The sequence below is a fragment of the Petromyzon marinus genome, chromosome 8 (assembly GCF_048934315.1).
Source record: "Petromyzon marinus isolate PM22_M1 ecotype Great Lakes invasive population chromosome 8, UKy_Petmar_22M1.pri1.0, whole genome shotgun sequence".
Classification (NCBI taxonomy): Eukaryota; Metazoa; Chordata; class Hyperoartia; order Petromyzontiformes; family Petromyzontidae; genus Petromyzon; species Petromyzon marinus.
Window position 1 is genome coordinate 4,994,715 of NC_133674.1, and position 14,069 is coordinate 5,008,783.

A 14,069-nucleotide genomic window follows, 5' to 3' on the forward strand; every position below is an offset into this window, starting at 1 on the left:
TAAACATTCTTAAAGCTCCCCCGCCACGGAAAATATTCATAGATAAATGTAATAAATTGCCGTACTTAATTGTGTAATGAAATGTATGCAGTGCACATTAGAGTGTGTGTAGATAAGTTGAGGGGACAAAAACGAGCGAAAAGACTCCAAACCGAAATTAAAAACACGTCAGCTGAGTTTAATATGGCCACGTAAAAATGAAGTTAATAAAATTTATTTTAAAAAGTGCGTTGTCTTCAATGTAGAGTGGGGAAAATAGGCCTTTCCGAATCCTCATTAAAACAATAAACTATTTTGGCCACGCAAACCGAGCGAGGTAATCTCAGCGTTGCTTTGCCAGATGGTGTAAAAAGTAGCACAATGCAGTCATTCTCTCACTCTTGTGGGTTTGACTGCAGATTATCTCTAATTTGCACCGTCACGATGTGGCAGAGGCGCCAATAACGTTACCCTTCCCCCCCCCCCATGATTCTACAATTTCTCCTCCTGACGCTTGCCCTGAAAGCCACTCCATATCTCTATGCCGGTACTGCCACTGTCATGTAAATATCTTTTTCCATTTATTGTTTATCCAGGTCTAAAGTGGGTAAAGAAACGTAATAATAATAAAATATAAAAATTCCAGACAATCACAGAATCCAATTCTATGTGGGTTTGTATATATGTATGTTGAACTTCTTTAGTACCGCACGGAGCCAACCGTGCTAATCGAAGGTACGGGGGAGGTGCATCGATATGCAACTGGATCTCAAGACGCGGTACAGAAACAGTGGGCATTCTTATTTTGTACATAAAGAGAGAGATACCCGAGGAAGCCAGTGACGGCGATTATAATACAATGGACAGGAAGGACAAGAGACAAAGGGCTTCCATAATGCGCATGCATAATATATGTTGACTCATTCATTTCCCCCCCCCGCCTCCCAAATTTGCACAAGACCGCATAAGCGTGGTCACCACATCTTAGCCTCTATGTAAGGAACGAAACAGGTGGACTTCTCCACAAATCTGGTTGTCGCCTGATGAAGCTGGTTGTAATTACTGGCGAAACGTCGTACTCAGTTTGTAAATGTTGTCGCTTGGCTCTCCAACACACAACCGGTTAGTGCTGTACTAGTGACGAATTGGCCACGTTCTGTTAACGTGACAAACCTTACCGGTTGGCTGTGTCGGGTGGCGGCGGGTTTTAACGACACAACATTTATATATGAAGCGATCTAACCACCCCAAAAAAAGCCTCTATTATTTTGGATGATATTTGGTGGCGAAAGCCTGGGAATATGGAGGTCTTGAGCTTGGAGCTGAACCGGGGCAGCGAGGTAACAGCACGGATGGCTGGGGGAAAGGCATCTCAATGGGGGGATGCACAGGCGAATGAGCGACCTCCCACGGAGGTTTGATTTTTTTTTCCCAATGGATTGTGACCTCATTAACTATGTTAAACGTAGCTGACTGCACTTAGAAGGACAAAATGCTCATCATATGTATTACAACATTATCATATAAAGGCACAAAGGTCCAGTCGATACTCTGGAATTTGTTGAACCATCCGAATGCACTGCTTTGCTATATACTCCTGCAGATAAAGGTGCTGAAAAGTGCTATTAGCACAGGGATATATACGATGGATCTTGTCAAGACTGATATAAAAGGTTCAACTCAAACGCTTCTCATGCCAGAGCACTGCTCACTTGTCTAACCTTTCTTCTCGACTGTCCCAGCGCTACGCTATCTGTCAAGTCTTGTGGGGAGCTACGCACACAAGACCAAAATACCTCCTCACCGTACACAATGAGACGCAAGCTGGTAAGCCCGTCGATTAAGGGAGCCTCCGGTTGGTTCGGGGAAATTCGACCACACGGAGACACGCGAACGCGCGCGCACACACGGCGGGTGTGCGCTCGTATATTGAACTTCTTTTGCACCGTACACAGCCAACCGCGCTCGTGTACGAGCGAGCAAGCGCACACTTGTGCATACATGTACGTGCTGCTGTACTGGATGACAAGCGAAGAGACCGTTTAAACTCATTGCCAGCCTTGCCCAAAAACCACACGCGTCTGGGCATTGGCATTGCTAAGCCGCGCAGTAAGTCACAAATCGATTGACTTAAGGGGGCTCGAGTTTTTAGTGAATGCACATGAAGTGAACCTGACCAGGTGGCTCAGCGGTAGAGCGAGCGCCTCACAATCGAAAGAGTGCAAGTTACAAATCTGATTTGGGGGTTCACTCAGCCCATCATCCCTCCGGGGTCAATAAAATTAGTGTCACTGCGGGGAAATCAGACTGACCCCTGTGTAACAGATGATCCAGTTTCACGGCTATTCTACAAGGAATGAGGTGGACAAGTCAAACAGAGCAAGGCACAGGGACGAAGAGGTTGAGGGAAGAAGGGCAGGAGAAGGAGGGGATTAGAGACAAGGAGGGAGGGCTGGATTGCTGCACGGTGGGTTGAGTGGGCGACCCTATTAGAGACCTGCGTATGTGCATCTGTGCATGTGTGCATCTGTGCAGTGTGTATGCATCTGTGCAGTGTGTGTGCATCTGTGCATGTGTGCATCTGTGCATTGTGTGCATCTGTGCAGTCTGCGTGCATCTGTGCATTGTGTGTGCGTGCATCTGTGTGGCGGTGTGCATCTGTGCGGCGGTGTGCGTGCATTTTTGTGCGGCGGTGTGCATCTGTGCGGCGGTGTGCATGCTTGCGTGTGCGAGCGTATTAACAGCCACATGGGTGAAGGTCTAAATGCGTGAGTGACGGCATTTCTGCTCAAGCGCCACTGAGCAATTTCCATATAAATGGCGTAGGCCGCCTGCTCACGGGAAAAGTGAGGCTCTGCTGCTCTGAGCTCTCTCTGTCTTAACTCTAAGGGAGTTTTACCGATGCTTGCATGTTTTTCTTGTTTAACACAATTTTAACCGGGGTTAGAATTCATTATTGAGCCGTGGCTTTTGAAGCGAAATTGATCCTCGCGCTCCCGCCGCATTGTATTCCACCGGTGCGGTGTTAGTTTTGTTTATACGGGGGGGGGGGGGGGGTGGCTGCTAACTTCTATCCCCTGTTGGTAAATCTCCTCACAGTTCTGGGCGATGCCAGAGGCATGAGGAGGAGGCTCCAGGGCCCCCGTGGTTCCTGCACACTGTCCTCCTGCTGCTGCTGCTGCTGCTCAATGCTACCTCCTCCGATGGAGGAGCCCAATTTTTAAAGAAAAAAATGATAGATCAGAGGCAGCCGAGTGGCTCGCCAGGTCAGAGCGCTGAGCTGACACCATCTGGGATTGAATCTTTGTTTCAGTCACCCGTGATTAAACCACGTTCTCAAGCGTGGTGAGTTGACCTTCACGTTACACTTAAGAGGGGCCCTTAGGTGTTCATCATGTTCTGAAAACTTTGTTCGCATCGCCATTCGAATTCACTCATATATTACAACTTATAGTGATACGATGCCTAATGATGACCTAACTTCGCATTTTTAGGCCTCGAGGCCTGTCTTCAATCATTGATATACATATAAATAATATCACTCGCGTGGTGCAGTTTGCAGGAGATGCATGTGTGGCAGGGAAACGTGAATAGATGGTAGAAGACAACAGCCTAGAGTGAGGGTTGTCTGTTTGCTGTGCTCCACAACCGTGTGAGGGTGCATTGAAACCAAACGTCTCGTTTTGCAGTGGAGACAGCTTAAAAAAAATACAGTGCTAAAGCAAGTTACATTTTTTACTTAAATATTTCTAAGTTACATTCGTGTGTATTAATGTAATTGTTTCAATTATAGTATATTTAGGCACGAATGTAATCTTGTAGCTCTGTGTATGTACAAGACTGTAAGTATGTTTATTATCTAATTTGAAGACACTGATTTTGCCACCCCCCCCCCCCATAGGGAGATGCTGACACGACAAGAGCCAATGCCTTGCTTGGAAGGGCTCCATCTTGTTAGCCTCCCCCCCCACTCTAAATGTCAACCCGGCTCCCTCGATCTCGCTACCTGCCCATACGCGGGATTAACGGCAGGTTCAATTAACCGCTAATGTGCTCATACCATAAGCGGTTTAAATGGAGGTGACGCCGAAGAGTCCGGATGGCTATTGATCTTGGGGATCGATGCCATTTTCGGCGCTAATTATGAATGAATTACAGGTTAATTAAAAACATGGTGCAGTGTTATCACCCTTGGCCACTGAGGGCCAATTTCACGCTTTAGAGTTCCACGGGAAACAGACCGCATTGCCACGTGGGGACCCTGCAACCGCGAGGGAGCAAATAAAATGTAAATTGTTTTTCCTTTTGTTGCCGGGGAAAATACGTTGCGCGAGCGTGCAGACGGCTGCGCCGGGGGGCTCACCAGCGGCACGTTCTCTGTCACGCTGGTGCTGTAGGGGAGGCCCAGGAAATAAGGGTCTGTGTCCTGAACGTCGAGCACTGTGACCAGGAGGTTGGTGATGGTGGACAGGGGCCTCCGCTGGTCCTGGTCCTGTAGAAGCACGGACACGCGCACAGTGTACTCACGCGTGCGTATGAAATTGAGCACAAGCATAAAGAAACAAAGGCAGTCAACGCCATCCAGTTTAGCTGTGAACGCTGCATCATTATTACGGCTAAATGCACCTGCCTTTTGGGAAAATCTTCACTCTGTTTGACGTAATCATTTTAATAATCTAGAATTTGTAACATGGGTTTGCTCACTCTCAGAGAGATAGAGAAAGAACTTCTCCCTTGTGCGAAATCACAGACGAGCGGAGAGGCAGCCGGAACTGACGCCAACAATTGCCCGAGCTATGTGGCCCTACTTTGGGAAGTTTGGCCAACACGAGGTTCCGCCGTTGCCATCGAGAGCCGAGCACCCGCACCGTGGCGTTGATGCGCAGTTGGTGAACCTCGGCCGTCTCGTAGTCGAGCGAGCGCACGAGCGTGATGAAACCTCGCGCGCTGTCCAACCGGAAGAGGTCGGACGACGGCTGGAAGAAGAAGAGGACGGAGCCGCCCATGCCCTGATCGGGGTCGGTGGCGCGGACCGTGAACACCGTCGTGCCCACAGCCGTGTCCTGCGGCCACAGAGCAAAGCGAGTGGTGAGAGCGGAGCGCACGCAACGCTGGCCAGACGGGGCCACGCGTGTGTCGGGCTGCTGGCGAAGGCGGGTAGCGGCAGGGCCTGATGTCTCACTGGTTTTACCCGGGTTGTTAAATTCCAGGTGGTGGTATATCAATAGTGGACACGCACTACTGAAATGTATACTGGATTTAGTGTTCCGGGTGTGGAAATATTTTCTGGATCACCTACCCAGGCAGACCCAACTAAAATGAAGCCCTGGATGTCAGTATCTGGGAACAATGGTTTCTTCAGCATCTCTGCGATGGGTAATAGAAGGTTTATTTTTTTGGTTGGTGGCTCTTCGGTTGTAAAGGGACCCACTTCCAAAAATATTTAATTATTTGTAATCGAAGGATTTAGTCCACGTATCTAGTTTATTTTTCAACCAATGTTTTTATTGGTCAAAGCGCATGGGTTTTACGGCCTCAATACGTTAAGTATGTGCAGTATAAATAACGCAGAACAAAGGTTTGAAATGTAAAGTTGACTTCAAAAAGGATGTAGCCATATCCCTGAAGAGTTGTGTTTAGAATAAAATAATGCCAGCCGTGGCTCTCAAGCCTATGAGCCCTCTGGGTTAAGCTAATCATCTCTTTTTTATCTAACCCTTTACACGTAGCAAACTTACTGCCTCGACTGTCGCTCTCTAGAAAGTTTTCTAGATTTAATTTTCTGCAGGATTATGCATTAGCAATTTTCACAATTTGCATTAATTTATTCAAATGCCCTGAATGAGAGCGAGAGAGAAGTAACACAGGAAACATATCTATAGACGGAAATAGACGATGCTGCACGCACGTTGAATACATTACTATTTCCTTTACAAATAATGAGCACAAATGATTAACTATCTCTTTATTATCAACCACACTGAGCCTGGATGATGATAATAATAAAAAAACACCTCGTATGTACACACATACATTAAATGGATATTGTGCACTGCATTATATATTTAGAGGCAGGGGTCTGGCATGGGTTTGCCAGTGATGAAAACCTCAAGATAAATATATCTACATAACATTGAAAAATTACATTTTGACCAAGTTAGAGAAAGTTAGGACCGTGGCTGTCATTTTAAATTACAATATATTTCACATTAAGAGTCATTTTAGGTGGCTTATGAGTCACCAAAATAACCAATTATGTCAGTGACTGCACAGCGACTGCAGGCTGTAAACCGGCCTGCTTCTTAAGAGCAGCACTTATTTTATTTTATGGAGAGCACAAAATAGACTTTAAACATCCTACAAAGCACCCCTCGCAGTATGAAAAGATAAGCATTCGTAACTCTCGATTTAAAGCTTTCGTGACTGCAGGGATTCATCTTCTTGGTTCTTTCGGTAAAGTCACGTAGAAGGGAAATAATAAAATAATAAAAAATAAAATACATTCCCACGACGTTTCGGCCACAACACAAGTAGCCGTCCTCAGGTGAAGAAACAGAACTGTCGGAAAGACAGCGCTCCAGTGAGCGCTGTCTTTCTTCATAAATGAGAAAGTGCATGCCAAAAACAACAAGCACGATGTTTTACCCACTGCTGAGGAAATCGTTATTCTTTAACTTAAAGCTTGACTTATGTTTCATGAGTGGGTTAAAGTAATGTTGACTTTGTTGTTGTTATTGTTATTGTTGATGCTGATCAGCAAAAGTAATGAAAAAATCAGAGATTTGATTGAAGAGGAAGCTCTGGGTAGGGTAAGATCCACGAGGCTGAAATCAAATTAACAATGACCGAGGCTTGACCAGGAAGCGGCAGATGGCTCCTGTACATTAGTCAGTGGGAGCGCTTGACTGGCGCTCAGGAGTATGGGGCATACAGGCCGTGTTTGCTTCACAAACACAGACGTACACATACATGCAGGCATGCACAGGCGGGAAATAATGTTGTAAACACAACAATAGTGTCAGCATTCATACACGCAGTACAACACAAAACTCCGATATATTAGTGTTCTTTTGTTAAAAGAAACACCTACAAAACCACATTAACCTTTAAAAACGTACAACATTAAATTGCTGCTTGAGTGCCCAAAATATTAATTTAGGACAGGTTATGTGGACATATTTGGTCTGTAAAATATTGGTAATGTAGTTCTAATATTATGTTCGGATTTCATTTTAATATCGTCGTGATTTATTTTATTTTATACCTATGTGAATTTACCGAAAGAACCAAAGAATATTTATTAAAATAGTTTGAAGAATAATTTAAAGAAATTAAGCAAATGCATGTTAAACTCCTTTCGCACCATACGTAGACAACCGTGCTAATCGGAGGCGCGGGGGATGGACAACAAAATGAGGATGTGTTTGATCACCAAATTATATTCATAAAAATAATTTCAAATTACATTTATGTTAAAGCCGCCTTGGGTGTCCGCAATCCAGTGGATATCTGAGCCAGCCCCAAGCATGGATAAAAAGGAGGAGGGTCGGGCACAAGAGGTGCCGATAGATCGGCCATGAAGAAAATAGATTAAAGGAATCCAATGCAACGTGACGACCACAGAAGAAGAAGGACACCGGCTCGGTCGTCGTCCGGGTCAACAAGGTCCGCGTCCACAATCAAGCAACCGGGACTGGGTCGAAACATTTGCTACAGGAAAGCAGCAGAAAACAAAGCGGCCAAATTCAACGGAGAGGCTGAGAACGACAAATGAGGAGTCGGGACATGGAATGTGACAACATTATTGGCAACAGGACCGTTAGAGCTGCGAAGAATGGAAATGGAAAGGTACGACATCCGTGGACTGGCAGGAATGAGATGAACAGGAATGGGGGGGGGGGAGATAAATGAGGGTGGAGTGATCTGGTCAGGGGAAGATAAAGCGCACACCACAGGAGTAGGGTTCTTGTTGGGCGCAAAAGCCAAAGCATCATTATTGGCACACAGACCGGTTAGTCCAAGAGTAATTGTGGCAAGATTCAATGGACAACCCCTAAATATGTCTGTCATCCAAATATATGCACCAACGTCAGATAGCACAGAAGGGGACATTGAAGAGTTCTACGAAACGCTGGAAAGCACGTTAAAGGAACTGCCTAGGAAAGATATTAAGATAATTGTGGTGGACAGGAATGCAAAAATTGGGAAAGATAAAAACCGCATGGTTACGCATCGTGCAAAGGTATGGATATGAAGAAAGAGATGCAAGAGGTGAGAAACTGCAGGAATTCACTTCAAAATATGACACGCTCATGTGTAATAGTCGGTTCAAACAAAAAGACTGCAGAAAATGGACATGGAGTGCACCGGATGGAAAAGCAACAGATATGATAGATCTGGTCATGATCGACAGACGCTGGAAAACATCAATTCGACTGTGCAGAAAATGTCAAGGAGCCGGTATGTCATTGGACCACAGCTTGGTACGATGCAACGTACGACTAAAACTAAAGTGTATATACAGAACGCATTAAAATAAATGATTTGTTTACCTTTCCTGTAATTTATTTTCCTGTCGGTGTTTTGTACTGTTTGTTGTTGTAACGTTCTGACCCACCCCTACTGGATATGTGTGAAAAAGAGCTTCATAGCTCATCGGATTTCTCCAGTCTAAATACATTTTTTATGATTCTGAAGTCAGTGAGAGCCTTAACACTGAAGTCTATGGGAGGATTTAACATTGAAGTCTACGGGAGCCTTCATCTATGTATCTCGCACTTATTTCGCAATGTAAGCAGCCAACTGCGCTAATCGGAGGTGCGGGGAAAGGAAAACAAACTAAACACAAAAGGCAGGTTTAAATTTTTTAAAAAATTAACTCATCATTAAAATGCCTTCAAGCATCTTAAAATAGAAAAACCCAATGCTGGACCCTCCTTAAAAAAATACTCAGTGTGGCTTTCCTGGATAAATAAGTAAATTATTATCAATTACTATGAACAAAACAAGTGCATTATTTGTCCAAATTTAACAATAAAACGACCGAAGCCATGCTGCGCCAGGAAGGACCTGGTTGTGTGGTTTTGAACAAAACAGCATTCTCAAAACGTTCTTCGCTGCACAAGGGTTCGAGCGGCACACTCGCTGCTATCACCGCCCGTTGCATCGGACGGCATAAACTTGGCACAGCAGCTGGGGCTATACGTTACGGACGCGCACCCCCCCTAATTTCTCAAGCAATTTGCCGCCGTTCAGATTTCAATCACCGCCCATGTATGTGAGAAGAGCAAATAAGTCACAGCATTGATTTACACCCCCCTGTGTAATTAGACTTTTCAAAAAAGGAATACTTCTGGGTGCTTGTAAAGGTCAGAACTGGTTAAATATACAACCGCTGCCACAGACTGCGGCCCATGTCCCTCCGTCCGTCCCAGCGCTGACCTTTGCCTGATTAGCATTTGCGTGTCGCTGTGATGCACCGTTCAGCACCGCACGCCGCTTCACACCGGTGCGTAGCTGAGGGTACGAATGATCACGTTGCGGGTTCCTTAGAGGAAGACGGACGCAGCCCAGAAAACGGACATCTCTGTTCTTGGAGATCCCACGTCGGCTGTTCCTGGGCTGTCCAACACCAGCTTGAAATTTGTATATTGCGGGAAAATAACTTAAACGTTCCGGTCAAAAGCATAATTTGGACACTGGTAAATGCCACTTTGACTTCACCCCCCTCCGATTGCATTATGATATCATTGTGGTAAGACCCGGCCAGGTGGCTCAGGGGCAGAACGAGCGGCTCGCAATCCACTCAAATCCTGGTTGTGAGGTTGACTCAGCACATCATTGTTATGGGGTCAATAAAATAAAGTACCGCTTTCTAAGCAATCTTCATTGGATTGTCTATGGCTAGACTCATCTCCAGCATAGGAATGTAGAATTTCCAGCACTGGCTCAGGGCTGCTAACAAGGAGATGAGCACTGTCTCATTTTGGGAGGAAATCCCTCTGTCTTTGTCGGGAGTATCGGCAAGACCACTACAATAGCGTGCCTATCCTGCGAATTTAAAGTCGACTTCTTCTGTAGAAGCTTCAAACTGACATTGTATGGCCAAAATATGCACCTACAAGGTGGAGCTATTTGGTTTTTTTTTGTGACTTTGTTAACCCTCAGAAAATGTTCATCTTAAACAGTGGCCAATCATCTATATCATACTTACTGAACAGGACACTACTTTTAAAAGTAGTAAAGCATATGTGGATAAACAATATTTTATACTACACACGCGCATATAAATGTTGTATGCAGTTATATAGACAGTTTATACACAGTTTAACACGTAGACTTTTCCCGACCAATATTATTCATAATAAACGTTTTTGGGTTAGATCGCGTTATTTATAAATGTGTCGTAACCCTCCACCACCTGACACGGCCAATCAGTAAAAAAGTGTCACGTTGACAAAAGACAAAATATACTCTTTGGTTTTTCGGTAAAGTCACTTAGATAAAACAAAAGCAAAATAAAAGAAAACAACTAAATCAAATCACGAAGGAAGCTTGTGTTGCCTCCGAAACGTCGTGATTTGATTTAGTTGTCTTCTTTTATTTTTATTGTGTTTTATCTACGTGACTTTACCGAAAAACCAAAGAGTATGAGTCCTTGCAGTCACGAAAGCTTCAAATTTAGAAATAAAAGACAAAATAGTTCACTACTTTAGCCCACCGTTGTGTTGAAGAGTGAATCCACAACATTTGCAATTTTTGAGTACGACGTTTCAGTGGTAATTACATCCAGCATCATCGGGCAAAAATTATGAGTTTATACACACATAAAGTGTAATTTGTTGGGCTGTCAATAAGCATTGCTGTACTCGCGACAGACGCCACTGTACAAAGAACTATCCTCGTATCATGGGGACCTTTTTGCCAGTATCAAAGTATGAAAAATAAGAATGGGTTTTACCCTTTCTGGCACTAAAAAAACAGGATGTGTTAAGATGTTCAAACACCAAATAGAAACCTTTTGCAAGGAATAAAGTCTGCATTAACCACACACGGTACTTGTGGTGAACATGCAAACAAACATGCTCTGAAAAAAATATACGCATTGTCCTTGAAACTGATTGGCCTACACCAGAGACAGCCTTCTTCATTCTTTGAACTCCACTCGTGCCCACAGCAAAAAGCGGCTACGCCTTTCTTGCAACGCCGAAAAAACCGTAACCTTGCCAGCGATGCGAGGGAGAGACGGATGGACGCAGGATCGGCCATTCCCGCCCCATCTCTTCTTCAGATGAAAATAAAAGTGGAGCCGCTTTTTTGTCGGGTCATGGGCACGAGTGGCGTTTTTTATGTTTAACGGTGCGGTATAAACCAGCACAGGACATGTCGGACGATACGTGTCGCGTAAGTTAAAATTGAGTGTAATGTTGGTGCGTTTTAAATGAAATTACTCGACGTGTTGTTCGGGCGTTGCTGAGAGCATGTCCGAACGATACGTGGCAGATCAAGGACCCACCAAACTGCGAATGCGGTGAGGTGAAAACCATCAGGCGCACTTCACTGATGACTGCCCATAACAACCACGTGGAAGGGGCAGACTCCACTCAGCTATCCCAAATGCCATTAAAAATACAACTATCACAGTCCTCGCATTTGTGCTGGATATGATTGCAAGCAATATGGATTTCTTGCTCTTTGTTTCCCAATGACACATGCTGGCCTACTTTCAACCAACAACAGCAACGACTGATGACACTAACAATATTAACAACAACAATAATATAGCATCAACAACATCAACACCAACAATGATTTGAAAGATCAACAACAATACCAACATCAACAATAACGTGACGTATCAACATCAATATTATTGTTCATATCAATATCATAAACACCGCGTGTATAAAAATTAGCAAGACAGCTCTATAACTATTTTACAAGCACAAATGAAGCAACAATATCACCAAAACCATTAAACATCTACAACAATAACAACTGCCATTCGCCACTAAGTGGCAGTGATATCACCACGACGCTTGTGCCAGGCTATGTGCACGTTGAGGCCACGTGAAGTGGCGAATGCCCGCTGGCAGGAGGTCACGCTGCAGACCCAGATGCCACGGGTCAACTAACTGAGATGACTGGCTGATGCATCACCTGTGCTCCCTACTGTGCCAACTTGCTGTGCTTTAGCCGCCCGGCGCTCCGCTCGTTGATGTGAGCGTCGCTTCTCCCCCCTCCGTTGTTGTTGGAGGGCGACTGCCTCCAAGTGCCCAGTAGCGTCCTTCACGAACCTCCTCCACAGAGGCCGATCTTGACACCGCTGGTACCAGTCATCGGCAAGTCCACTCAGCTCCACATCCTCCTGTGCTACATCACTCCATCTCTTCTCTAGCCCGGGCTGTGCCCGTTTAACCCCCTCTATCAGGATTAACAAAAGCTGTTTAGGCACTCGGTGGCTGGGCATGTGGGCTACATGACCCAGCCAAGGCAGCCTTGCCTGCCTGAGGAGCTCACCGACGGGATTTTGTCCAGATCTTTCAAGGATATGTGACTCCTCACACAATCCAGCCTAGTTAAACCCAGGATGAATCGTAGGCAGACCAGCCTAAATGTTTATAACCGGCGAAGAATTTCCATTAGGGGGGTCCACGTTTCGCAAGCGTAGAGAAGGGAGGGAATGACTGTGGCCGAGAAGACCTGAAGCTTAGTGCGGAGCGACAGACCAGGTAGCTTCCACACAGCGTTATGCAACAGATGAAAAGATAATGCCGCTAGACTGATTCGGAGTGAGACCTCTGCTGTCAAACCGGAGCTGGTCATGAGCACACTGCCCAGGTATGGGAAACTCTCCGCTCTCCATAACTGCCCTATCACCAATTGGGAGTTGTGGGGGTGGAGTTTTCGATGGTACAAAATACCCAGGCAGGTGCTCCGAGTGAGCAGCAATTACCAGGTCATCGGCATACATAACGTTGTTGACCAATAGGGAGCCATCCCTTGACCACACGGGCTTTGATCAGCCTCCCATTGTATCTGTACCAGATGGAAATTCCTCCAGTACAGCTATTGAAAGCTTCACAAACTCCGTGGTCGAAATAGATGTTAAATAATGTGGGAGCCAGAGGACATCCCTGTCGCACCCCAAAGTGAACAGGGAATGGCTCTGACGCCCGGCCACTCACCATCATGAAGGTCCTTAATGATTGTGAGCAGCAGGTCAGAGACAAAGCACGAAAAACAACCCAGAGCCCAGACCTACTGATGGTATCATAGGCCTTGACCAGGTCAATAAAGCAGAGATGTAGGTTTTGTTGGAATTGCCTACACCTCTGCTGTAGCAGACAGACAGAAAACATGGCATCTGTGCAGGACCGCCCTTTCCTGAAACCACATTGGGGCTCCCCAAGCCTCTCCTCAGCGTGCCTGGCAAGGCGATGTTGAATAATCCTTACCAGGACCTTTCCCGGCAAACTGATGAGTGAGATGCCACTGTAGTTGTTACAGTCTGTGCGGTCCCCCTTCGTAAAGAGGGGGACCACCAGGGCATCCTTCCAATCCTATAACATCTGCAACTACATAACCACAACCATAATAGCCACATTATCCCAAGGAAAAGATCCCCATCATAGCCTTAACAGACTGTTAGGGCAAGTGCTGTTAGCGATACGGCACACGAGGGGGTGGGTGGCCAGCACCACGCCCGGCCGCCTTTGCCTTCCTAGTGGTGATGTTCACACACCGCAGCAGGTACTCATTTGAGGCTGAGTACACCTAGGGGAGGCCCAGGACCAGTTCAAATATTCGCTGTCACTGGTGTTGGCATGAGCGGGAATCGAACTCGGATCGCCAGGTTCGCAGTGCGCTAACCGCTACGCTACCACTTCCCACATTATAACCATAACCACAAGCATGACCTCATTATAACCACAACAACCAGGATATAACCACAACAACCAGGATATAACCACAGCCTCAATATAACCACCGCACCTCGGATTAGCACAGTTGGCTACGTACGGCGCGAAGGTGATTCAACATACAACAGCCAAATTGTAACCCTAGCCACAATTATAACCATATTATAA

At 45.6% G+C, this 14,069-nt stretch overlaps 1 protein-coding gene across 2 annotated transcripts in view; it reads right to left on the reverse strand.

Moving 5' to 3' along the window:
• CDH23 (cadherin related 23) overlaps positions 1-14,069 on the reverse strand; it is a 234,593-nt gene that overhangs the window by 165,805 nt on the left and 54,719 nt on the right. For both annotated transcript variants that reach the window (XM_032949465.2, XM_032949466.2), the window contains exons 8-9: positions 4,848-5,042; positions 4,343-4,471 (exon numbers count right to left, since the gene is read on the reverse strand). In XM_032949465.2, the coding sequence (XP_032805356.2) occupies positions 4,343-4,471; positions 4,848-5,042 (324 nt within the window). The remainder of the gene's footprint in view (positions 1-4,342; positions 4,472-4,847; positions 5,043-14,069) is intronic.